Here is a 26,916-nt window from a genome sequence, read left to right as displayed (position 1 = left end):
TGATAGGACTGAGCAAAAGAATAAATGCACTGAACACTGGAAATCATGGTTCTCACTGCTGAAGGAAAAAAATAAAATGAAGGAAAGAAAGGGCTTAGATGTGATTTCTAAAACATTTATACATCTGTCTTAATTGCATCCATTGAAAGGTCCTGGAAGCAATGAAATGCCAGTAGCTATGACCACTGTAGCACCCAGACCTTAGTTTTGGGCTAGGTATGTGGCTTGGTAGCAGACCACTTACTGGTCCAGTATTCACAAGGCTCTTGGTTCAATTACAGTATAAAAGGGGAAAGGAAGGGAAAAACTCCTAAATACCATTTCCTATTAGAAAGTATCAGGAATCCTTGGCTAATTCTAGAGGTAGGAAGAGAAGGTACAAATCTAAAATAACTGATAGAAGGTCAAAATTTGTGACAGAACGGTTCCCAATAACCAAATTCAGGACAATTTGAACAGCAAACAAGAATCAACTTGCCAACCATAAAGATACACATGCATAGGAGTAGAATGCTCACAGTGATGCTGATTGCTGGAGGGAATAATAGAATTGGAAAAAAAAAAAAACCACAATTTTGTAACTATTGGAAAAGACTGCTTCAGAGAAAAGACATAAACAGATGGCAACTCTGAAGAGTGAGGATCCAGAGCGCTAAGTGATCCCCTCACAGCGGCTCATGAGTTGCAGAGGAAATAGCATTAATATAAACTGAAGAAGCCAGATGATCAAAGTTAACCACTAATAATGTCAGGTAAACACCGTGGTCTCTAGCTGTGAGATAGTAAAAAGAACCCATATAAATTTCCAACCAGAAATGCATCACCGAATCTCATCATACATATCTATCAGATATTCAAATTGAGGAACATTTCACACAATACCTAGATTGCTTTCTTCAAAATGACAGTATCATAAAAAAGGAAAGTTATGGGTATGTCACAAATTAAAGAAGAATAAAAGAAATAGTAAAAGCATAATAGCAAAAGATACTAAAACAGGACCCTGTACTGAGAAAAAAACAAAACAGAATAAAAGACATTTGTAAGATAGTTGACAAAATAAGAATATCAACCATAGTATGAACTTCCAACCACTGCTGGAAGTTTCCATATTTAATAAACACCCTGTGGTTACAGAAGATAATATTACTGTTCTTAGGAAATACTGCTGTGCAAACTGGCATGATATCTGCAATGAATTAACAAATAGTTCAGAAGAAACAATGTTTATAGGGAGAGAGACTATAAAACAAAGTTTCCAAGTAAATTCTTTATACTGTTCTTGTAACTTTTCTTTAAACTTACATTATCTTATACCAGTTAATTTCAATAAGATTAGGTCAACAAGCCAAACTAGTTCTGGGACTTCCCCACTACAACACTGGAAGTTTTTTATTTGTTTTGCTTTTTGGTATGTCGTGGGGCTTGAACTTTGGGCTTGGATGCTGTCCCTGTACTCTTCATTCAGCTCCAGGTGAGTGCTCTACCGCTTGAGCCACAGCCCCACTTCCGGTTTTCTAGTGCTTTATTGGAGATAAAGAGTTTCACAGACTTTCCTGCCGGGGCTGGCTTTGAACCACGACCCTCAGATCTCAGCCTCCTGAGCAGCTAGCATTACAGGTTTGAGCCACCAGCACCTGGCACAATACTGTAAGTTTAAATTCTTGTAACTATGTCATTTCTATATACTAAATTGAAACCAGTTATAAATTCCAATTTGAAACTTATTTTAGAAGAAATTAAATGTGTATCAACTATTAATACAACAAAAGGATTTATGCTAATTTTTTGGAAAGTTGAAATAACTATTAACTGTTGTGAAACTTTTTTTTTCAGATAAGGGTAGGTTTATTCAGTAGACCTGCTGGGACCAGGCAAGGATGGCACTCCACGTGGCTGGGAAAGGCTTGGGAATGAGAGAGAGCTGGGAAAGAGAGGAAAGAGCTAGAAAAGAGCAGAGAGAGAGAGAGAGAGAGAGAGAGAGAGAGAGAGAGAGAGAGAGAGAGAGAGAGAGAGAGAGAGAGAGAGAGAGAGAGAGAGAGCCAGAAAAGAACAGCAAGAGGGATAGAGAGCTAGAAAAGAACAGAGAGGAGAGAGGGAGAGAGGGAGAGAGGGAGAGAGGGAGAGAGGGAGAGAGGGAGAGAGGGAGAGAGGGAGAGAGGGAGAGGGGGAGAGAGAGAGAGAGAGAGAGAGAGAGAGAGAGAGAGAGAGAGAGAGAGAGAGAGAGAGAGAGAGAGAGAGAGAGAGAGAGAGAGAGAGAGAGAGTCAGCCTGGGCTATCCCTAATCTAGGGTATGGGGTGGAGAAAGGTGTGGCCACATCAAATTCAGATGTGACCTCTTCCAGGTGTCCCAGTTGCCTAGGTAACGAAGGTACTGGGTGGAGACTTTGCTGCGAGGAGGGTGGAGTCTACTAGCCATCCAGGAGCAGACCTTACATTCCAGCCTTTTAATAATCATGAAATAGGGCGAGGATTCTCTCTAGCTACTTCCTGCTGACAAGGGGCGTCGACAATAGGGATAAAAGGCTGGAATTTGGTCACCTCCCAGAGAAGGCAGTGAGCAGCAGGTGTCCCTTGTTGGTGTGAGTCTTTAGATGAAGTCTGGAGAAGTCTCATGAGTATTGAGGGGCTGGAAAAAAAAATAGAGAGAGCAGAAAGGAAGAGAGAGAGAGAGAGAGAGAGAGAGAGAGAGACAGAGAGAGAGACACAGAGAGAGACAGAGAGAGAGAGAGATCTACAAAAGAACAGCAAGAGGGATAAAGAGCTAGAAAAGAACAGAGAGAAGGATAGAGAGCTAGAAAAGAACAGAGAGAGAGAGCCTGTTGTGAAACTTTTCTATAGAAACAGTTGAACAATGTACAAAGTATACTAGTGGTCAAGAATATTTAATAGGATTATGTAACAACAAAAATGCAGAAAATAGAAAAATCTACTACTGGAGGAAGAGTTCAGCAAATTTTGATCATTCACTTTGTACAAGGCCAATGCTTTGTACTTTGTGCCAATCCTGGGGCTTGAACTCAGGACCTAGGCACTATCTCTTTGCTTTTTTGCTCAAGGCTAAAGCTCTAGCACATGAGCAACTCCAGCTTTTTGATGATTATCTGTAGATAAAAGTCTCACCAACTTTCCTGCCCCAGCTGGCTTTGAACCATGGTCCTCAGATCTCAGTTTCCAGACTATTTAGGATTATAGGCATAAACTACCAGCACCTGACAACACGAATTTCAACAGGAGCAAAGTAAAAAGCCCAGTACCAGTGGATCAAGTCTGTAATTCCAATTACTTGGAAAATTGAGATTAGGAGGATTGCAGTTTGAGGTCAGCCTGAGTAGAAAAGTTAATGAGACAGCTTCTCAATGCAAAGCTGGATGCAGTGGTGCATGGCTGTTATCCTAACAACGCAGGAAGACTAATATAAAATGGATCGCTGCCCACCTGGGTAGGAAGTGAGACCCTATCTTAAAAATAATCAGCAAAAAAACAGGACTAAAAGTGTGGCTCAGAAGCAGAGAGCCAACCTAACAAGCTTGAGGACTTCAGTTGGAACCACAGAATTGTCCTCCCCCCGAAGGTAAGTACAGACAGAGTCAATTTTAGAATGGTTCTATTTAACAACAATTCAGCATTGGTGTAAAAGCAATAGACATTCAGTAGAAAAGTACTTCAGCTTCTGAATTTTGAGCTTTCTAGGACTCTGCATACTATGTTCCTGTTGGGCAATGGCAACAAGCTGCGGTCCCAGGTTGCCACCCAATCACCAAGTTAACAGTGCTATGATGGTTCCTAACTTTAGGTGCATTAAGTATATTTTTTAACCCTTTCCAATGTACTCATTTTACTACATGATATAAATTGGAGGGAGAAAGTTGCTCATATATTTAATGATATTAAAAAATCACAACTAAGCTAAGCCTAAGGATGCACAGAAAATTGGTACCAGTATTTGATCTTAAAAGGATTTTTTTCCCTAAAAGTTTATTAACCATTTTTACAGTTTAAAAAAAAACTGGAAACTCTGTAAATTCTTTTTTGTTGTTGTTGGTCATGGGGCCTGAACTCTGGGCCTGGGCACTGTCCCTCAGCTCTTCAGCTCAAGGCTAGTGCTCTACCACTTAAGCCACAGCACCACTTCCAGCTTTTTCTGCTATGTGGTGCTGAGGAATCGAACCCAGGGCCTCATACATCCAAGGCAAGCACTCTTACCACTGAGCTACCTTCCCAGCCCGGAAACTCTAAATTCTTAAAATTAAGGCTTAAGTGTACCAGATATTGGCTCCAGTAGTAAAGTACCTGCTTGGCAAGTAGGAGGCCCTAAACTGAACCTCTAATACAAACAAATAAATAGATACTATATAGGTAAATGTGTGTGTTGATGCAATATTATTTCACTGAAGAAAACAAAATATAACTGATACTATTTTTAAAGGCATATTCTTGTTATTTAGATACATGTATGCTTCTTTTAAGTACCTTTGTTCTGTCAAGTCCCATGATTTTTATTTTTAAACTAACAAATCCAATAACTCCTTTTAAAGATTAATCTTGAAATATAAAACTCAAATTACTTAACAAAGCTTCCTGAGAATCACTGAAATTAACAGGCCAAAGTACGATCCAAATAATCTACAAGTGACTTATGATGATAAAGTAAATTATTAATTTTGAATTTAGTGACCATCTTGCTACCTATATTATGAATAGGAAAGATTACCATCTTCCTTTTACGGTCCTAGTGATATATGTATAATTGTGTAAGCATGTAAGAATTAAAATCAACAAATACTTATTAGCTTGTTCATAGTATGTTTAAAGTCCTGTGATGTAAATACCATCCTTAGTCAAAAGAACATTACAAAATTGACGTTCATTTTATATTTAATGAGGAATACTGAAATCTAAACTATTCCTTTAATTTGGCAATTCTGGAGACAAATTAACTTTGTGCCACTGTTTGAAGTCACATTCAGAGTATACTTCTAATTTATTAGAGATAACTGAATAAGATCACTTACATACTTTATTATTGTTGTCTTATTATTGATACCCTACATAACCCAAGCTGGCTCGGAATTTATCTTCTTCTGTCTCATCCTCCAGAGTGCTAGGATCATAGATGTGCACTCCCCATAGCCAACTCATGTACTCTTCATAAGCACTGGTTATACTCTTATGTGAGAATCATCATGGAGATTATTTTTGTGGTGATTTTTAGTTTATTCCCCTTGGCACATTGGTCTGTCTCTAGGAACCTTAGTGGGACACTCAACTCTTCTGGAATCTCATCAGGAACATTATCATGACCATTTGTGAAAGAACATCAATAAAAATGCTTCTATTAACAGTTAACCCCATGAGCACTCTCAAGATGATCATTCCCAGGTACATGACACATAGAAGGAAATGTCTGTGCTAAGAACCTTGAGTGTGCTGTTTCCTAACTCCTGTATTAAAAAGACTCTTCATTTACATTCTTTCAACATTTCCTGAATCTAAGTCCCAGCCTGTGCACTTATTGCAAGCACAACACACGGTGGAAAAAAACAGTACTCAGAGGAAAATCCCTTCGGTTCAGATTCTAGCATAGTATACTTTTAGATTTAGTTGCCTGTCTAAAAATTTCAGTACTACTAGTCTACTAGATGATTTTCATCAGTAATAAACATACTGTCTCTATGGTTGTTCTGGGTCAAAGATCTACACTTCTCTAAGATCATCCATCAGATTGTCCAGATAGTCATGGCCCAGAGAACCACTATGAGTAAGCCAGTTCCTAATGACAATTCTCAAAACTGACATAGTAGAATGCTGTAAAATTGTGAACCAACAAAATGTATTACAGAGGCCAGGAAATTGTCTCATGAGGATGAAGAAGAAACCGGGTGTGGTCGCTCACCCCTGTAATCCCAGCTTTCTGCAAGCTGAAGCAAGAGGATTACAAATAAGAGAGACCAGCCTAGGCTACAGGGCTGCCTCGAAAACCCACCACCATCAACCAAGGTAAACAAGAAAAAAAAAATGTTCCAACAGCAAGAACAATAATGGTAAACAAACAAGCCAAAAAACGGGGGGGTGGAGGGGAATGCTCTTTATATGTGTACTATTCTAGTACACCAGCAGGGAGTATTTCCTACCAAGGACCCAAGGTTCTGCTACTGGAAACACGCCTCCCCGAGAAATAAAGGAGATAGGAAAAGCCTCCTCAAGGGGCAAGGACAGACCCGGGTAAGTCCGGAGGACAGTCTCTCCCCCACCTCCAGGCCGATTCCGTTTTGGGGCTCGTTTTCTTTTTCTTCCCCTAACAGCTACGCAGCTGCACCCAACCGAGAGAACGAGATCGGCATCAGCTGCATTTCATTCCTTTGCTTTTGCAATCGCTGGTCGCCTATAATAAACAGAACCTACTTCCCCGTCCAGTAGAAACCAAGTTCCTTTTTTGTTGTTTAATTTTTACGAACGACACGGTCTCCTATCTGCACACGCACATGCACACGCGCGCACACACACACACACACACTCCCTGGGGAGGCCAGGCACGACTCTCCCGCCACCACACCTTCCGCAAGCCCGACGCCCCACACCCTGGAGGCGGCCCCACTTTCGGAGGCCCCCCGGACACCCCGTGGCTAGGCTTGGGGAGGAGAGGGAGTGTCGGGGCGGCCGAGCCCGGACGCGCACCGTGCGGACTGCAGGGTCGGGGGGGGGGGCTCGCGGAGGCGGAAGGGGAGCGGGGAGCCCCGCGGCCCCGCTCACTTACCCACTTTGTCCTTCCCGTACATGTGCCCGGCCACCTGATGCGAGAGGGGCACGCAGCCGTTGAGGAAACGCAGCCGGCCGGCCGCCGGCGGCGGGGTGCCTTCGGGGGCGGCATCGTTGGCCGGCGGGGTCCGCGTTTCGTGCGGGCCGGGCGCCTCGAGCCGAAGCGGGGATGGCGGCTCCGTTGCCATAACGGAGAACACACCAGCGGCGTCGGCTTCGGGAGCAAGCGGGGCGGGGGTGAGGTCGGGGCGGAGGGCAGGGGTGCCGCCGACGCCGGGGGTCGCTCAGGCTCGGCCGCGAGGAGGCCTGGGGGCTCCCGCGGCTGGTGCCCGCTGAGGCCCGGGGAAGGGGCCCATGCCGCCGCGGAGGCGCGGGCGCGGCTCGGCCCCACTCCCGGCGGAGCGCGCCCGCCGCCGAGTTCCCGCTCCCCCGGCTGCCGCCCGGGCCGGCCAGGAGACTGAACCCGCCGAGCACAGCGGCCGCCGCGGCGCCCCACGTTCCCCGGGGCCCTGACGGCGACGGCGGCCCCACCCCCCGGTCCCGCGCCCCCGCCCCCTCCCGCCGTCCTCCAGTCCCCGCCGCCGCCGCGCGCGCGCGTCAACGCCGCCCGCACCGCCGCCGCCGCCAGCTTCCGACTGCGCGACCCGCCGCCGCCGCCGCCGCCGCACTGAGCATGCCCAGACGCCGCCGACGGGACCCTCGCGGCGAGGCGCGCGCGCGCGCGCCTGAGGGACCAGCGGGCCGCGACCCCGGCGCCGTGGGGAGGGGGACAGGGGAGGGGGGAAGCGGGGGTCACGTGAGGGGTCACGCTGTCCCTGAAGAGGTCGCGCCTGCTTCCAGTGTAGAAACCCGCTGAGCGCCTTTGGGGCGACCCTGAAGCCCTCGGGGCTCCCAGGTGCTGGGAGCGGCCAGGTAGTGGGGGCGTTGACCGGCGGAGGCCGGGCCGGGGTGGCTCGGACGGCCGACGCTCATCTGCAGGCAAGTCCCCCGACTCCGACAGGAAAGCCGCCGAGGTTAAAACAACACCAATAATGCCGGGGAAGGAAGCCGATGGGAAGACGCACCTTCAAAGACCCTTCCAGCTAACGCCCGTCCCCACGGCTGCTGCCAACCCGCCCGTAGTTAAAAACAGTGGTGACTGACATTCATTTCGGGTTGCTCAAAGACAGGGACCATCCCAGGGGTATTTCAGACGTGTGTGTACGATGTTTTGTTCAGAGGACTGTTTGCTTTCCCCTCCCTCTCAACCCTCTTTTATAAAGAACGTACATTTGGGGAAGATGGACAAATTGGATCTCTCCTTCTTCTTCCCCCCCCCTCCTCCTTCTCTCTCCCTTCCTCTCCTCCCCCCCCCCCATCTGGATAGCGCAAGTCCCAGGGCTCGGAGTAGATGACTAATTAGGTCAAAGTCAGAAAGGGATGGAAGAATGAGGGCATCGAAGACCTTCTACAAAAAGGAATGCACTCATTACCTGGGTCTTGTGATCGCAAACTCTCGGTATGTCACTTCTATAATAATAAAGTAAATGAATACACGTTTTTACGAGGGGGGGGGATGGAAGCACCCAGGGAACCCCCACAGATCCTAGAATAGGGCTTTGCGCATCTTGTGTGACTGTCAGCATCTTCTACGAAGACGGATCCTGGGCCTGACAGGTAAAATTAACACCGGAAGTGGGCATGAAAATCTTAGGTAAAAAAACGTTTAGATTCACCCACCCTAAATGGACTAAATCCTCCCAGGCCACCAGTCCGCCATCATCCGAAAGCCACGCACCTGGGAGGAAACGTAAAATCCGGCCTGGATTCCTTACTTCCCGGGCTCCGCCTCCTCGGAGTCGCGCAGACTCCGTCGCTGGCCGCTCTCACTCCCCTTCCCAGATCCAGCGGCTGTCAAAACTCCAGATCACAGACTTCCTTGCGAGGGCGGGGGCGGGGGGGCGGGGCGGGGAAGGAGCGGGTTGTTCTCAGCTCCACGCATGCTCTGTAAGCAGCCACCCGGCCCACTTCACACACGTGTTTGCAGCCCGCCACGGCGCCTGCGCGGTGGCCCCCCGGAGTCGGCGCCCGCGGACGCGGCTGGTACCTTGACTCCCGCGGTCCTCACGAGCCCGCTTAGTGCGCGGCGTCCTGCGCGAACGCCTTGCAAGCCCCGGCGCCATGGGTCTGATTTCCGATTCCGGCCTGCGAGGTGAGGGGGAGGAGAGGGCCCGCGGCGGGTGGGGGAGGCGGTGGCGGGGACCGGGGAGTAGCGGCCTGCGCACCGGTTGCAGCGCCCGCAGCCTCGGACGGTGGTTGGCGCTGCCTCCGCGCCTGCGGGTCGCGTAACCTTGAGGTGCAGAAGGACGAGCGCTCGGGCCCGGCTGCGGGCGGCGGCGGCGGCGCGGGGAAAGGGTGATGAGGTCACCGGGCACCGGTGTCCGAGGGCCGTGCTGCCGTCGGTCTGGCTCTGGGCCACGTCCCCCGCCTTCCCCGCCCATCTAGCCAAACCCTAAATCTACTGATGCTGCCGAGCTCTCGTCTCTGATCTCCCCAACACGGCTCTGCGCTCTTAGGTCTCAAGGCCGGAGAGGTGGGGGAGGACCGGGGACAAACGTGCCCCCCTCCCTCCCAGCGGATGACTAATCATATCAGAGTTGTGCAGGGGAGGTTATGGTGGTTTTGTGCTGTTTTTAAGAGATACTCGGTTTCCCCCACTTGTTGTTATACCCCTTTTGGTGGTAATCCAAGAAAAGGGATTAAAACAAAACAAACCCCAACAAGTTCGTTGATCCTTCAGTTTCCTTTCCGTTATGCAAGTGCCTAACGTTTCAGAAAATAACACCTTACAGAAGGTACACTTCAATTCCGAGGATGTGTGAACTCTGGGTAGCGTGGAGTTGAACTCGATCACATGTTTGGAGGATATGGTGACCGGTGTATTGTCCACAGCCCTGTGGTATATGTCATTTCTCTGACCGGATATGAACTGCCAGTCCCCCCCCCCCCCCAAGGCTTGGCTAACCGTAACTGAAGTTGAGAAAGGTAAAGAGATTGTGCAGAAGTTTATTCGAATTGGCTTCCTTGATTGATTCAGGGCAGGTGTGATCATCCACAGTGCCAGGTTCTATAAAAAGTCTCCACTAATAAGCCCTGATTTTGTAATATCAAGATAACAGCCCGTCAACTGGAGAGGCCTACCAAAATTTTCTGGGCAAGTGGAGAAGTAATAACATTCCTAAGTTATTGGTGATTTTTTTTTAAAATGTGACCAATTGCAAACGTTATTTCAAATTGTCCTCATCCTGAGGCTCCTTTACTGGTATCTTCATGTGTTTAAAGTAGGAAAGGATTTTTGTGGTTTTCTTTTCAAATGTTGCTATTTGTTTCAGATAGGGTCTTGCTGTGTAGGCCAGGCTAGCCTTGAACTAGAAATCATTCTGCCTCATCCTTCCAAATGTTGGGAGTAAGGCACGTAGCAAATGCCACTTTCTTAGGAATATTCTTTTACTGGGTAAAATAAAATACTGTGTGACTTGTACAGCATGCCATTTTAGTTTATGGCAAGACTGTCTGTTTGTATTATGGGCCAAAATGTTTTTGCTTAAGCTATGAGGACATTTTGTGTAAGTGAACGCTGAACTCTTGTTTAGGTAGTATGCTAATGATATAGGAAATAAGTGAACCTTTCTAATTCCTGTAAGTATCTGTAAGCTAATCTTTCCTGCAGTTAAGACAAGGATTTAAGAATTACCATAATGCAAGTTTAATAGTGACTATTAGTTTACCATTGTCCAGGGGATAAGAAATCACTTGGTAAACAAGTGATTACACTTGAAGTTATATGGAGTAACTACTTTTTATTTCACTAAAAAGCATAAAGGCATTGGAAGGGAGAGTCCCATAGGCCTTTATAAATGTCTTCTACCAAAAACTTCCTCCTCCAGTTCAGTGGCAGAGAAAGTAGGGACACAAGATGTCAGTTTACCTTGTAATGTATTATTGTGAAAAATAGCTCTAACTGGAATTTAGTTATGATTTTGTCTCTTCTTAATTCAATGGATTCATAATGATAAAGACCTTACTGTAAGGACTATATATGTTAAAAATTAATAACTATATATGCATGCAGAATTTTTTAATATTCAGGAAAAAATAATGACTGGATTATACATAAAAAGAACAGGGATCAGGCCAGAACTGGAGTTAAGGAGATGCAATGAGAATAAGTAATTAGAATTGAAATTCTGTCAAAGATGCAAGGCAGTGTCATGGTGCTGAACACATATTTGATAGATGAGACCATTAATTCATTATGGTTTCTAGCACTAAGTGGCCTTCACTGCCCTCTTCCCCAGTCTCTTGTGATTCTTCTTTGTGTCCAATAGATGGGCTTTCTGAACTTGTCCTGCTCCTTAGTACCTCTAAAACTCACTGACTATGCTGTCATCCTTAACCCTTTCCTTCTATATGCAAAGAAGAGACTATCTGGGACCATCTTCTATCCAGGTCTTTCAGATGTCATTTTCTTCCCTTAGACTGTTGCCACTGGTAATTATTATTTTTAAGACTAACTCCTTGGGGCTGGGAATGTGGCTTAGCATGCATGAAGCCCTGGGTTTGATTCCTCAGTACCACATGAACAGAAAAAGCTGCCAATGACACTGTGGCTCAAGTGAGTGCTAGCCTTGAGCAAAAGAAGTTCAAGGACGTCGTGCCCAGGCTCTGAGTTCAAGCCCCAGGACTGGCAAAAACAAAACAAAACAAAATTCTCAGAAAAGTTACTCTCAGTTCACCATCACTTTAAAAAAAGTCAATGAGACCAAATATTTTAAAAAATCAACTTCCTTAACTTGCCTTTCCTTCAAATAATTTTTTTAAATATTGTAATTTCTTACTTTTTTTTTTTTTTTTTTTTTTTTTTTTGGCCAGTCCTGGGACTTGAACTAAAGACCTGGTCACTATCTCTGAGCTTCTGTTCTCAAGGCTAGCATTCTACCACTTGAGCTGCAGCACCACTTCTGACTTTTTCTGTTTATATGTTACTAAGGAATTGAACCCAGGTTTCATTCATGCTAGCACTCTATCACTAAGCTACCCTCCCAGCCCCAATTCTTACTTTCTGACTTTTATGTCCTTGTGTATTAAAGCTGATTATAATTTTCTAATTTATTTAACTTTACCATATTGATTCAGTCAATTGGTTGATTCATTTCAAGGATTAGCTTTTTTTCTCAAAAGGAATGGGAGGATCATATTGGAAAAAGTTCACTCTTGTAGGTTGTGAACAAGGTATAAATTATAAGGGGACTGGGATTTGGAGCTATAGAAACAAGGCTGGCTAGCAGTTGATGCTTGTTGGAAAGGGGATAGCAGTTAATGAACCATTTCACATTCTTTTTGCATACTGGAGATGATCCATACTATTGTTTTTTGAGTTGGGTTTGTTCATTTAATTTCAGGATGGAAGCTACTCTTTGATACAATAGTAAGAAGGCAATGACCGGTTGTTTGGTATAAGAGCAAGGCATTGGTGGAGTGTGCAGAATTGGAAATTGAATTAGTCAGCCACTATTTCTTTTAATGTTGAATGGTCACCCGTGTGCCATTGCCAGGCACAGCTACCAGTCTTAGAAAATCTCAGGCTGGGATGGGTTTCAACACAGCTCCCCTCCCCCCACCTGGTGGAAGAGGAACAATCTGATTCCGTGACAGTTGACAGTGGGTAGGTAAGGGCAGTTTGGGTCAGAAAACAGGCCTAAGGAAAAGAAGAAGGGTGAGATTTCTACATGAAAGCAAAATAATCATCACTGTAAAGAAAATTTGAGGCCTCAAGAATAAGGGGATAGAGCTTGGGCCAAGTCCATGTTTTCTCCATCTTTGAATAATTTTAAGAGAGAAACCAAAGGTTATACCAAAGTAGGCCAAGGGGAAGAGTAAAACAGGAGAGGAGGTACCTAGGATATAACTTTCTCTTAATATTTCTCTTTCTTTAATGGTGTTTGTGTAACAGCTTTATTGAGCAAGGTGGGGCAAGGTGGAGCTTGATCTAACTATAACACAACTGTACTGTGAGAAATGTCTACATAAAAGGAAGGCAAAGATAAACCAGAAGAAGCAGAAATATTGCTTATGATTTTAGGGGATGCCTAGTCCTGACCCAGTGTCTAAAAGGTACCAGCTAAAGAATCCTTAAAAAAAAAAAAAAAGTGGTTCTTAGTAAAGTACCCTCTTGCCTGAGATTATGAATCTCCTTATTAGACTTACACCTGTCAAGGACTACAGTTATTTAGGTTGTATAATTCCTTCTGTTGGATTTGGAGTCCTTTTCCCATCCTAACTGTTGATTTTTTTTTTTAATCTGTCAGCATTTTTGTCTGTATAGTTTCCTTTTCCTTCTTTTCCCTGGAGTTACAGCTTTTGGCTAGAAAAGCTGATTCAAGCCACAGTGGTGAAATGATAAAATAGCAACATTTTTCTTTCTTCTGGGAACTCTTAGCATTTGTCCCTAATGAGATTAGAGAATTGGAATTTGGGAAGGAAAAAGAACTGGAAATTCTTAAGACTTCATCTGCCTCTATGATTCTAAAAGACTCATTTGGAGCAAATGCAAGCATATGTTTCTGCCCATGTTGGATACATATACTCAGCGTTATAAGTGAGCCTTCCGGGGAGGGGGGGGCAAGGGCACAGAGTGCATGTTTTGATTCTCCATGGAGTAGCCACTTGAGTAATTTTTACAGTCAGGGCCATTTTGTTTAATGATACCTATGGTGTTAGTTCTTTTCCACTATTCTGTCCTTTCTTTCACCATCAAAAACTCTATCCAAGTGAGGTAAAAGTTTGTCTTTAAGCCAGGCACTAGTGGCTCAAGCCTGTAATTCTAGCTACTCAGGAGGCTGAGATCTGAAGATCACGGTTCAAAGCCAGCCCAGGCAGGAATCTGTCCTTGAGACTCTTATCTCTAATTAACCACCAGAAACCGGGAAGTGGTGCTGTGGCTCACGTGGTAGAGCACTAACCTTGAGCTGAAGCGCTCGGGGATAGCACCCAGACCCAGAGTTCAAGACAAATAACTGACCAAAAAAAAAAAAGTTTGTCTTTAATGTCATGTATGCTTTATGTTGGTAATATCATTTCGCTGCAGCAGGAAGTGTAATGATGTAGGTCCTAGCCATTTCAGGCAAAAACTAAGACCCTCTCTCAAATTAACATGAGCAAAAGGTCTGGAGGAGTAAGCACTAAGGCCTGAGTTCAAACCTAAGTACAGCCAAAAGAAAGGGGGGGAGGGTTGAGGGGGAAGAGGGATGGAGAGAAGGCCCTATAGGATTCTTTTTATATCATGAAACAGATAAGTACTAGTCAGTTGTAGTTCCTTATGCCTGATGACTTTTTGCAGTATGTAGGCACTATTAAATATATTAAAGAATACCTGGTTTGGGGGTTTGACTAAGACCAATAACACGTGTTATTTTATTTTGGGGGGGTAGGGGGAATATTGTTCCCTTTCAAATTTGTGCTAAAGACAACATTTAGCAAATATTACTGAGCATGTACTATTCAGTAGTGTAATATTTTAGTCCATTTAGGGTCTTTGTTTGCTTGCTTGCTTGAAGGAAAAAAAGCCAGACAGCTTTTTAAGACATAGTCTCAAAATGTTGCCAGACTAGCCTTGAACTCAATCCTCCTGTCTCACTTCTTGTGTGCTAGGATTACAGGCCATCATGCCTGGCCTAGTTCATTTTTTATGTATATTAGCTATTCAGATTAGGGATTTTTTCCATTAGCTAAAAAGTCCATTGCTGTACCTCTTTACTATTTTTTAATCATTGACAAATTACTGTTCTTGTTTGTACTTGTTCTTTGTTTATGTGGTACCAAGGAATCGAACCCAGGGCTTCATTCATGCATGCTAGTCAAGCACTCTACCACTAAGCCATATTCCCAGCCCCTGCTATAGCTCTTTATGTTGGGAATATTTTCTCAGTAAAGTCCTATGGTAAGTAAAAGCATCAAAAAGATTAATACTATGTGCCCATGGCTCACACCTGTAATTCTAGCTATTCAAGATGCTGAGATCAAAAGATCATGGTTTGAGCCAGCCCAGGCAGAAAAGTCTGTGAAACTTCCAAAAAGCTGAAAGTGAAGCTGTGGCTCAAGTGGTAGAGTACCAGCCTTGAGCAAAAAATTTGCTCAGGGACAGTACCCAGTCCCTGAAGTCAAGTCCCCCCCCCACTTAGCCACCCCACCCCCCCTACCCCAGTACCAGCAACAAACAAAATCAACCTCAAGGTTCAGCCCTGCTCAAAATTGTCATAGGATGGTAGCATTAAAATTCAGGAAAAAGAAATCTATAGAAAATCCCTGTTTGGTGAGACCACAGTTGAAGATGTCAGATGCCTTAACTTGTTTTCTCATGCAGTACCTGGAAGGTCAAGATTCATTAATGTTTAGTTTAGAGGGTTATAGCAAAGAGGGATGGAAATGTACAAAGGTAAATAATTAAATTTGTAAGGAAAAATGTGACTATAGTTGAAATTAGAATTAATGGGATGTACCAATTAGAATAATGTGATAAAAGTTAAACCATTAAATCAGAAGACCAAGGGGTTGCAGCTAGGAATCAAGTGTGAGAATGGTGGTTGCTTTCTCGTAGAGATTTGTTGAGCTCCAGGTTTATGTAAGGCATTGTCCAGTGTGGCAATAGATCACATTAACGAAATTAGGAATTTGACTCCATAGAAAAATAAGCCATAGGGTTAATTGCTCTGACATGTTTTTGTTTGGCCTTGGAATGTGTTTTTGTACTTATCTCTCTAGGGCTTTATTTGATAGTCTGGGAACTTATTTCAAACACTGCGAAGATCTGACTCAGGAAGTGCTGGGAAGCAGTCCAGCGTGCTTATCCTGACCCCCGTTCAACTTCTCCATGCGGTCCCCTCCATGCTGGGAATAGACAACTCTCCTCTGAGGCTAACCAGGATATGCACCACTGGCATCTCTCCATCATTGCCTGGACCTGGGGTAGTTGTTAAGCACCTGGGTTTCTAAGGAGTCTTTGGACAAAAAAGGAATAAATAAATGGCCTGTTAGTCAAAAAAAAAATTATATTATTATTAGTAGGGTAACATCATTGAACTCAAAGAAGTTCAGTTTAAGCTCATAGTAGGTGACTATCTAAATTCTCTACAAACATTTGTATGGATAGTAGAAATTTAGGATTTATCACATGAGAATACAGTTGTAATTTTGAAATTAGTATATTCAAATTTTGTTTTAATGAGCACTTTGGAAATTGTTTAAAAACTGACTTTCAGATGACTCTGAAATACAGAATCCTGCAAAGTATCTCCTTGTAATGCTTAGTCTTAAGAGTGGTTTTGTTTCGTAGTTCTTTTTGGTTTTGTTTTGTTTTCAAATATTCTGTAGTTATGCTTTTATACCCTAGCTGCAGTTGAATTTTGGTAAGTCATTTTGAAGTCTAAAGAACCACCTATAGTTCAAATGAACTCTCCTAAGGCATTTGGTTCATGTAATGATTTGGAATCTTTTTAAATCATGTTTGTAATCTATTTCTTAGCGTTTTTTTTTTTTTCTTTTAAGTAATAGATACCTACAGGCTCCTAGTTACTTAAAATATATGAACACTTCAAAAAAGATTAAGCCTTGTCTTTCTTCTATCTGAGAGACAGGAAAGTAATCTTTTCATCTTTTAATTGAGTTGTTATTACTTAATAGAAAATTCACAGCTACCTTAGCATAGGCTGGGAAAAGTCTTCAAAGGCCATTGTACCAGTATGTTCTGTTCATGTTGTTAACATAAAAGTCTTGATGCATTAGGCTGCTTAGCACTCAAAAGCCACACTTCGTGAACATTCATGTTAAACTGTGAGTGCAAATTTTGGTTTTTGTAACTGTTCCTCTCTTTTTCCCTGCTCTAGTGGAATGGATTGCAGCAGTTACAGTTGCTGCCGGGACAGCAGCCCTTGGTTACCTAGCTTACAAAAGATTCTATGTTAAAGATCACCGCAGTAAAGCCATGGTAAACCTTCACATCCAGAAAGACAACCCCAAGATAGTACATGCTTTTGACATGGAAGATTTGGGAGATAAAGCTGTGTACTGCCGTTGTTGGAGATCCAAAAAGGTGAGGAAAACAATCCTTCACACTATACTATTTCTAATGTATCATTTTTTACTGGGGTTTAAACTCAGGGCCTTTTGGTTTCTTCTCCTGCTGGCAGGTGCTATACCATCCCATGACTTCAGTTTAGCATTTTGCTGGTTAACTGAGATGGAGTTTCACATACTTTTCTTACCCAGCTGTCTGGCTTCAAATCATAATCTAGATTTCAAGTCCAAATCTCATCCTCCTAAGTAGATAGGATTACAGGCATGAGCCATTAGTACCTAGCTTGAGTATTTCTTTTTAAACTATTCTGTCATTACCAGATATTAAAATACGAAACATCCCTCTTTCTTCCATCCTTCTCTCTTTCCTTCCCCCCCCCCCCACCCTTTTTAGTGGTACTGTGGTTTGGGCTGAGGACCTTGTTCTTGTTAAACAAGTGTTCTCCCTCTGATACCCTGTCACTCTGATAGTTAGTTGTTTATTTTTTTCTGCTTAAGGCTAGCACTCTACTACTTGAGCCACAACGCCACTTCCACCTTTTTTCCTGTTTATGTGGTACTGAGGAATCAAACCCAGGCCTTCATTCATGCTAGGCATTCACATTACCACTAAGCCACATTCCCAGCCACTGTTGGTTCTTTTCAAGATAAGGGCTTCACTTTATGCCTAGGTAACTCTGGACTATAATCCTCCTATTTCTGCTTCTCTTTGTTACTGGGATGACAGGTTGATGTCACTGTCTTTAATAACATCAAACCAATCTCTACCTCTTAAGTAGGTAGGATTACAGGCTTGAGCCAATGTTGCCAGCTTTCTTTTACTTTAATGGATCCTGTTTTTTTTTTTCCCTTATATATTTTTGTTGTTGTTGTTTGCTGGTTCTGGGGCTTGAACTCAGGGTCTCTGAGCTTCTTTTGCTCAAGGGTAGCACTCTACTAGTTGAGCTTCCAGCTTTTTTGGTAGTTTTAGTGGAGATAACAGTCTCATGGGCTTTCTTATCCAGGGTAGCTTTGAACCAGGATCCTCAGATCTCAACCTCCTGAGTATCTAGGATTGCAGGTATGAGCCACCGTCACCTGGCTCCATACACTCTTAATAAATAGATTTACTAAAACGTATAACCATCATGCAGTAAAATTACATCTCACCCTTACTGAGTTCAGGTACATATAACCATGTGCTGAGCCAAAAATAGGAAAATCTCCTTACTATAAGGATTTCTCCTCCAAGTGGATCTTAGTTTCTGAAGAATGAGAGTATATAGACTGAAGACATGAAGAAGTAAAAGAAGTAAAGTCTTTTTAAGTTTTAATGTCTGGATTTTGGAAATTCAGAAGGAACTGTTAAAAAGTTACTGTTAAGTTTCTCATTGGTAAACACATATAAATATAAGCATATCCTATGCTTCTTTCAGCTGAAGTTCCTGTAGTTAAATATCTAACAGCATAAGATTCTTAAAAAAAAAATTTTTTTAATGAGGGTTATATTTTATCATACTTCCTTGTGGAAGGGTCACCTATGATACCTTCAGATTTCTCTCTCAAGGTCATCCTGAAAGTATTTGTGAACTGACTGGCTTCAGTATTTCTGGTACATTGTGAAAAATATAGTGTACACACAAAATATTACCTCTGTTAGCTTTCAAGAAAAAAATAAAAGAATGATGGAACACAAACACTTGCCTCATATGCACAAGGCCATGGTTCTGAAGAAAAAAAAGATTCCGAGAGCATATTAATTTGGGAGCAGCTTCCACAGTCGACACCATTTTCTGAATCACATATCACAAATATAGAAGAAGTTCTATACCCAGTACTATAACATGTATTTCACTAACTCATTTCTCCAAGTAAAATTGAGGTACAGTACAGTAATATGGAGCTTAGCTTTTAATTTTGTGTCTGAACTTGCTTGGCAAATGAATGTATTGAATATAAAGGAAAAGTTAACAAACATATCACAAGAAGAGGACCGTTTGAATGTAAGGTTGCTTGCACGTACTCAAGGGTCATTAGAAAGTAATCTCTCAATAATACTTTACAGGCTAGACTCCTTTTTAGACATGTTTGCCTGTTGGAGGTTTTCTAAAACATACAGCGTATTGCATCTAAAAATTGTAAAATTTCTGTCAGAGTTGCAATTAGTCTTCAGTAATCTGAAATAATTTGTTTACTATGTGAGAAAAGTTAAATGGTAAAATAGGTGGTATGTGTATTATAAATGTGCAAGTACTTTAATAGGTAACATGAGATTTATTAGGAATATTTATAAATGCATGGAAATGTAACAGTGGAATGTAATGTAAGCTGATTAAAAATACTAAATAAAAATAAACAGAAGCATTTGCACCCAGCATTTTCTGGGAAAGTTTAATGAAAGTATTTGATGCCTGGTAGAGTGCTTGCCTCACATGCGTGAGGCCCTGGGTTCGATTCCTCAGCACCACATAAGCAGAGAAAAAAGCCGGAAGTGGCACTTTGGGTCAAGTGGTAGAGTACAAGCCTTGAGCTGAAATGCTGAGGGACAGTGTCCAGGTCCAGAGTTCAGCCCCCATGACTGACAAAAAAAAAAAATATTTCAGAGTCAAAGTACCCCTGGAAAGACTTAATGAATTATGAATAAGCTGCAAGTATTAGGGACTGTATCTCAAAAGAACTCATATGAGGAAAGTTAGGAAGGCTGAAGTCTTAGATCTTGGCTTGGCCTAGCACCAACCTCTGCTTCCCTCTGAGGAGTAAGTGAATTGAGGATTGGCCTAGTACCAGCTTCTGCTTCCTACTGAGTAGTAGGTGAATTGAGGAGAATCTTAAGTTCTAGTATGACCATAGGCCTGTGGACATGCTGGAGGAGAGGTCCTTGAAGCAATTTCAGACCTAAGGTGATTATGCTTAACACCAGAGTGCTAGCTATGAAAAGGGGGGAAAAAATGAAGAGGGAAGAACCAGCCAAATGCAGTGATTTTCTATGAAGACTGGGAGCTCACTAAAGAATCTCATCTAATCCTGTGGATTAGAAGAAGGTGATATCATTAACAGAAACAAAGAATTCAGTGAAAAGACAGTTTTGCAGGACACATTAAGGAATGAATATGAAGTAACATTTGAATGGAAATATTTATCAGGTGATCTGATATGTGGGAGTGAAGTAGAGACATCAGGGTTAGAGATAGAGATCAACAAAACTGATGAGTCAAGTATAGGAATGCATCTGATTCTTGATAAAAATCAAGAGCTAAGGGTGAAATCTTGGGCAATTTTCTGCATTTTGGAGAGAGCAACAAGAGTCACTTTAGAAGATAAAATGGGCCAGAGTTAGGATAAAACTAAAGATAGCATACATGCCTTTCCCAATGAAAGCAAGAAACTTTTGAAAGACTGGTACTAAATGTCAGGTTGGGTAAGGCAACCAGGTAAATAGATTGTAAGATGTTGGGTGTCATTTCAACAGAGTAATTAAAATGGAAGCTATGTCCAAGTGGGGTAATAGTATGACTGTCAACAAAAGAGGCTGTAAGCCTGAGTATGTCAGTGAATTTCAGTAAATATAAATAGTGAATATAAAGAAAATAATGTAACTGCGTGAGTAAGCTCTTAATGGTAGCTTTGAGATCAAGTGTTCTCTTTGATTGTTTTCCCAGAGGGTGAAAGGGTCTACTTTCTTACACCAAGGCCACAAATATCTCAGATTAGAGTCACAAGTGAATATGAACTGGTGGTTTGAATGCTTATTAAATGTTATAACTCAGCAAAACATCCCAAGATTGTTCTTTCCATTTTACAGTTTAGTTTGCTGACAGTTAGACTAGGGACTGTCATTTCCTGTAGGAACACTTCAAGAGGAATGTCAGCCCTGTTTTCTCAATATCCAGTTTTCTCAGTATCTGTTGGGAAGGGCAGGGCAGGAGGATCTTAATGGCCTTTAGTAATCCTCATTGCGTCTAGCAGTTTTGTCAGTTTTCTAGGAATTATGAATTTTCACTGAATCTTGAACACTTGTTATTAGGATTTACTCTACTATTCAAATTGATGAATGTTCTTTTTTTATTGTGAAAATACTGTACAGAGGGGTTACAATTACATGGGCAAGATAATGAGTACATTATCTTGCATTGTAGGCTCCTCCTTTGTTTCCCCTTCCCATCCTCCCCCTGCCCACCCACCCAATCCCCCCCTCCCCCCCACACCAAAGTTGTAAAGTTCGTTTTCGACATAATGACTTTACATCTGTATTCTTGAGAACTTTTGGAAACTCCCCATACTCCCAAGGTTCTTAAGGTTGTCATGGCTGTCAAGTTCAGGAGATGAATAATTAATACATTTTATTAAATGGCTAGAATGAATTAACATTTAATTATTCCCTCGTTCATACATTATTAACATACTTACAAAGCAATAAAACTACCTTTTTCCGATCCGACTATGTTACATGTGATATGAAGCTTATTCACTGATACCTAATGGGTCAGATCCATCAGGAATGTAGAGAAGTAACTATCTTTTTTTTCTTATTTTTTTTTGAGTGCCAGTAAGTACTGAGACTTAAGTTCAAGACCAGGCACTCTCATTTAGCTTTCTGGATCAAGGCTGATGTTCTACCACTTGAGTCATACTTCCCTTTATGGCTTTTTGATGGTTAATTGGGGATAAAAGTGTTGATGGCTTGTCTGCCCTGGCTATCTTTGAATACTCAATCCTCAGATCTCAGCCTCTTGAGTAGAAAAGATGACAGGTGTGAGCCACAAGTATCCAGCAGTAACACATTTCTCCTCTCCTAGGTTTACTATGTGTTCTGCTGTTTGAGAAACTGGCCTGTTTCATACTGCTTCACAAAAGGGCTGTCCATATTTTAGTAAGAATGAAAGGAACCCATAGAGAGGAAATGATGAAAGTGACTTTGGGGTAAAATACTATTTGAGACAGTAGTTTCTTTTTTTGTTTTTGTTTTTGCTTATTTTTTCCAACAGGGTCTAATTTATTTGATATCAGCCAAGCAGTATTTTAATCTCCTGATAGAAGCTTTTACATAGCATAATTTAAGGTTATCCACCATTGCAGTCAAGTTTCAATAATCCAAAAATTGCTCCCTTTACTGAGTAAAGAAGTGCCTACTCCACTAAATGAAAGACTGTCACTTTACTCCTGCAAACAAATTCCTTTGACCTGCAGCGTACTTTGTCTTAGGAGGGAAGCTCAGATTCCATGTTGTGGGAACATTCCAAAGTGCAAGAGTAATTAAAAAAGACTGGTCCTCATGGTTTATGTTAAGTAGAAATAAGTATGGGGAAAAAAGCATAAAAATAGAAACAAATATTTACTGCTAATTGGATCTTCATTCCTAATTATAAAATCCCAAGGAATCGTCTATAACACTGGATTCCCTTGTTACTTAACAATAGAAAAGATATGCCTAAACAAGTGATATATTAAAAGCAAAAGTGTTCAAATATGAAAATGTACCTGGTTATTACCATAGGAAATAAAAAATGACAAGGGAAAACTTGTCCTCTCAAATACTGAGACATTTGAACACAATTGTCCCAGTACAGAAGATTAATCAATAATAGCAAAGAACCTTTAAACACTTGCAGTAAGAAAAATTTATTTTGATAAACATACAAATAAAGGGACAATTTGAAATGCAACCACCTCTGCATACTAGTGGAGCAACAAGATCTTATTGCAAAGTATACTCTACAAAATACTGCAGTAATGGACATAAGTAAGTGTCCAGAGTCTAGTCAGCCTGAACAATTTTGGGTTAAAATACGGTTTTTATAAAAGCTTGGCTGCTTAAAAATAAAAATATGTGCTATGACTCAAAAGGGCTACAAGATGTTGACTTCTAAATAGAATGAAACAACCCACAATATCTCGCAGGATTCAGCTTCTTTGGAGCACTTCAAGGAGTAATTAGAAATTGAGTTTTGTCCTTTTCCTTTCCTGTGGACATTGAAATACTAGTTTTACCTAAAATGTGAAATTATGAAAAGGAATGGAAAGTGCACATTTACATTATCACATCTCTTGAAGAGAAATTCGCCAAGAGTGATACTGAAGCCAATACCACTGATCACTTGGGAGGCTGAGATCTGAGGATCAAACTTTGAAGCCAGTCTGAGCAGATTTTTTTTTTTTGGTGGTGGTGGTAGGGCTTGAACTCAGGGCCTGGGCACTGTCCCTGAGCCTCTTCAGTTCAAGGCAAGCACTCTACCACTTGAGCCACAGCACCACATCCAGTTTTCTGGTGATTAATGGGAGGTAAGAGTCTCACGGACTTTCCTGCCCAGGCTGGCTTTAAACCATGATCTTCAGATCTCAGCCTCCTGAGTAGCTAGGATTACAGGTGTGAGCCAACTGTACCTGGCTGGCTGGGCAGAGATTCTTATCTCTAATGCACAAAAAGAAGCTGGAATGAAGGCATAGATCTAGTGATAGAGTGCCACCATTGGCAAAAAAAAAAAAAAAAAGCCCAAAGAAGAGCTCCAAGCCCCAGTACCTGCAAAACAAAAGAAAAAAGAATAATATTGAAAAGGGTAATGCTGGAATACTTGTCGGAAGCAGAGATATTAAGAATGTGTAAAATAGGAAAAGTGAAACAATTTGGGGAAAAGATGGCTGCTGAGACAATGAACATACGGACCATACACAAATTGATTTTAAATGACTGAATTTAAAATATTAAAATACTGCTAGGAATGGTTTTGCTTCATAAACATGAGGCCCTAAATTCAATCCCCAGCACCATAAAGGATATTTTTGTTTTTATAAGTATGCCATGAATATAATTCACTTAGCAAATATGCATAGAAAAGTTACTGCATCCATGATGAAATACAGTATAAGATTCAAGTAATGATCTATATGCCATCCAGAGTCGATTTCACACACACACACACACACACACACTACACACTACACATGCTCTTTAAGAAAGCCTCCATAAGATTGCCAAGAGAATTGTGATTTAGAATATATCCGAACTAAGCATCACACTCCACCCTGCCAAGCATAGTACTAATTTGGGGTTTCTATATTTCACATCCTCTCCTTCTCTTCCTAGTTCCCATTCTGTGATGGAGCCCACACAAAACACAACGAAGAGACTGGAGACAACGTGGGACCTCTGATCATTAAGAAGAAAGAAACTTAATGGACAGTTTTGAAGCTGCAGACCAACCTGTCATGATGTTAACTGATTGTTTAGAATGATTACTGATTACCACTTCTCTCTCATTCACCTCCCCTCGTTATAGATGTGGAATTTTGCCAACCTCAGCTTTCACATTCATGGCATTTGCCTTATTGTTGAAGAATTGTGGTGCACATTTGTTTAAACAAAAAGGAAAAAGGATAAACCAACCTCATGGCCTGTGGGTTATTTTGGTCTTGTAAGGATCCGTTTAAATTTGAAATAATGGTCTTTAGTGTATAGTTATATCTTGAAGTTAATGAATTAAATTATTCTCAAAATCATGTGTATGTGGACTCTACTTATAAGTTTCAACTGAACATTACTGCCTTTTCATATTACTGAGTTATCTAGAAAATAAAAGGGGGTGTGATCAGCTTCATTAGTTTAATATATACATAATAGTCTAGGAAAACCCAGTTGTGACTTTGATTTTCTTCTTAGCAAGACACTAAGGAAATAGGTTTTTGTGTTTTCAAACAAAATGAACTGTGAACATTTTAAGTTGTCCAGGTCATTAATAAAGGGGCAGCAACTTCCTTTGAGTTCATCTTCATGGATAATTAAATTGATCCCTGAAAGAAACCACTGGTGGAAATGAACTTCATAGTGATAACAAATTCAAAATAGTCATGAAGAATGTCCTAAAATGTAACATTCCAGAATACTCACTTGAAGAATGGCAAGCACTTGAACTGACGCTCTCAATTGGAGCATATAGCTTCAAGTCTCTGGGTTCATGATAGAAATAGCAGTCACAAGGTTAGATCAAAGGCATGGGAAATTTTTATTTCTCTGCCCTACATAATCAACTGTGGCTTATACTAGCAAAGAAACTATTTTGGAGAGAAGAATTACACAACTTTTTTCTTAAAAGCAAAGATCTGAACATGAATGTTTATGTAATACTCTTCAAAGACTCAAACCAGAAACATTCATGCCTGATTCTAAAAAAATGAAAACTGAAAATAATTAGAAGCACTAAAGGTTGTTAAGACAGGAATAGTTAACTCTCAGTAGTAATGAAAACAAATTTCAAGTACTTAAGTCCAGTTCCTTCAAAGTCATAAGAATCAGTGACATCAGACCCCAATGTGCCTAAACCATGATCACTGATAGTTTCTTTGTGTTGTGTTTTTGTTGGAGGTTTTTTTGGTGCTGGATGGAGGCCAGGGCCTTGAACATGCTAGATCATCACTGAACTGTCTCCCCCAGTCAGTGATGTGTGGATGTGGATGTGTGCATCTTTTTTTGTAATGAGACTGTTTGAACTCAGGCTTGTTAGCAGGTGCTCCACTATCTGCAATATACTGCTGACCCTATACTTTTGCTATTAAATGTTCAGTTTTATGCATTTGAGTACACAAAAGTTAGTACTAAAATTCTGTGCACAAGACTTTTGTTTGTTTTAGACAGGGTCTTCCTATGCAGCTCAGAAACTCAAAATCATCCTGCCTCAGTCTCGAGTAATTGCAAGTATGTGCCACCGTTCCTGACTGTACTAAATTTAACTATCCTGTGTCTATCGGGCATATTTTTAGTACAAAATCTAAAAATCATGCAAACCTTGATTTTATCAGGGTGTTAGGGTAACTTTTTCCCCCCATACATATCCCCACTTTTTAAAGTAAGTAAATAGGTCAGCAGATGTCATGCTTTTTAAGGTAAAATTTAACACTCAAAGTTTCTGATAAAGATAGCATTTTCACTTGCTGTAAGCTGGATTTTAAATTTGAAATTCTATAATGCTTTTCTTATTGCAAGAAAATGGACCTAGGACGGTTCTCAGAACTGTGTTATAAAGGTACAGGATTGTATAGGGGTGTGTATGTGTATGGTAAAAGAGAAATGGCGACCTTACCGTGAAATATTGACCTTGAACATTTTAATATCCAAAACAATTGGATGCATGAAGGTTCTGGGTCATGAGATTTGTTTGTTATTAATACCATTTTATTGATTATGATTATGTGAAAATTTTCATATCGGTATTGGCACAACATATTGAAGTTTCCTGTAAAGTTCTTGATTTTGTGTGTGTGTGTGTGTGTAATGTTTTACTTTCTTCCACTTTACCATCATGGCAACAAAGTAAGGGCAATACCGGTCCAAATCCCTTCCAAATCCCAAATGATGTATTATTACTCAAGAAGATCTGTAAAGGATGGGTGGAGCATCTACCTTTCCTCAGAAGAGTCCCTATGTTTTAGAGAGCTTGAGAAGTCTGGAGCTAGGCCTGCTGTGGCATACACTTATCCTAGTTGGAGGCTGAGAATGGGAGAATCGGTTTGAGCCCAATCCATGCAGAAATTTTTGTGAGATCCCTCCTCGACACATGGCTGGACACAGTGGGACTCTTGTCATCATAAAGGTACACGAGAGGCTGCAGTTGGGAGGACTGCAGTTGCAGGCCAGCCCAGACAGAAAATTCTCGTTTCTACCAAGGGAAACTGCATTTGCACACACCTGTTTTCCTGAAAGTAGGCAGATAAGAACTCAAGCATATGCCTGCCGCCCTGTCCTAAAAAGAACCAGTGAAAAACTTAGAGACATTTCAGCAGTATTGTGTCAACCTCTAACATGTGTTGTTCAAACCCCAGTACAACAACATTTAAACAATTCTGGTCTGGGCAGAGTGGCTCACTCCTGTAACCCCAGAACGTGGAAAGCAAGAGGACCAAGATAGGAGGCCAGCTTGGGCCAAAAGATAATGATAACCTATCAAGTCAGGCTTGATTAGAGACATCACTTAAAATTAACTAAATCAATTTCATTTATTTCAATATCTATGAAAGGTAATGTTCAATTCATGTAATCTGTCTCTGCATAGTAACTCTTCGTTTGTTTTGGGGACAAGG

General features: G+C 41.6%; 2 protein-coding genes and 1 long non-coding RNA gene across 21 annotated transcripts in view; 2 read left to right on the top strand and 1 right to left on the bottom strand.

Annotated features, from left to right (window-relative positions):
- The window catches only part of Ipmk (inositol polyphosphate multikinase), a 39,147-nt gene extending 32,122 nt beyond the window's left edge, over nt 1-7,025 (bottom strand). For 2 of the 3 annotated variants that reach the window (XM_070021075.1, XM_070021077.1), the window contains exon 1: nt 6,758-7,025. In XM_070021075.1, coding sequence (XP_069877176.1) covers nt 6,758-6,947 — 190 coding nt within the window. In that variant the 5' untranslated portion in view covers nt 6,948-7,025. The remainder of the gene's footprint in view (nt 1-6,757) is intronic. The other variant, XM_070021076.1, reaches the window with a different exon arrangement.
- LOC138825772 (uncharacterized) lies at nt 2,570-6,414 on the top strand. Its single transcript, XR_011371513.1, has 2 exons — nt 2,570-3,574; nt 5,843-6,414. It is a non-coding gene; the product is annotated as an uncharacterized lncRNA (long non-coding RNA).
- A 626-nt stretch (nt 7,026-7,651) lies between the features above and the next one.
- Cisd1 (CDGSH iron sulfur domain 1) lies at nt 7,652-26,044 on the top strand. 17 transcript variants are annotated; one of them, XM_070021091.1, is made up of 4 exons: nt 7,714-8,257; nt 8,396-8,415; nt 8,786-8,950; nt 15,559-15,723. In XM_070021091.1, the coding sequence occupies exons 1-4, from the start codon at nt 8,219-8,221 to the stop codon at nt 15,647-15,649; spliced, it is 315 nt and encodes a 104-aa protein (XP_069877192.1). In that variant the 5' UTR covers nt 7,714-8,218; the 3' UTR covers nt 15,650-15,723. The 17 variants fall into 17 exon arrangements, with proteins under 17 accessions (XP_069877195.1, XP_069877193.1, XP_069877191.1 ...); XM_070021087.1 differs by lacking the exons at nt 7,714-8,257; nt 8,396-8,415 and adding exons at nt 16,680-16,885; nt 23,930-26,043 and having other exon boundaries at nt 8,770-8,950; nt 15,574-15,762; XM_070021080.1 differs by lacking the exons at nt 7,714-8,257; nt 8,396-8,415 and adding exons at nt 16,680-16,885; nt 23,930-26,043 and having other exon boundaries at nt 8,770-8,950; nt 15,559-15,762.
- Nucleotides 26,045-26,916: the final 872 nt, after the last annotated feature.

This window comes from Dipodomys merriami, unplaced genomic scaffold (genome assembly GCF_024711535.1).
Source record: "Dipodomys merriami isolate MVZ:Mamm:240054 unplaced genomic scaffold, mDipMer1.0.p SCAF_14, whole genome shotgun sequence".
In the NCBI taxonomy this organism is placed as follows: domain Eukaryota; kingdom Metazoa; phylum Chordata; class Mammalia; order Rodentia; family Heteromyidae; genus Dipodomys; species Dipodomys merriami.
Note: the sequence above shows the minus strand (reverse complement) of the source record. Positions and strands in the feature narration are given on the sequence as shown.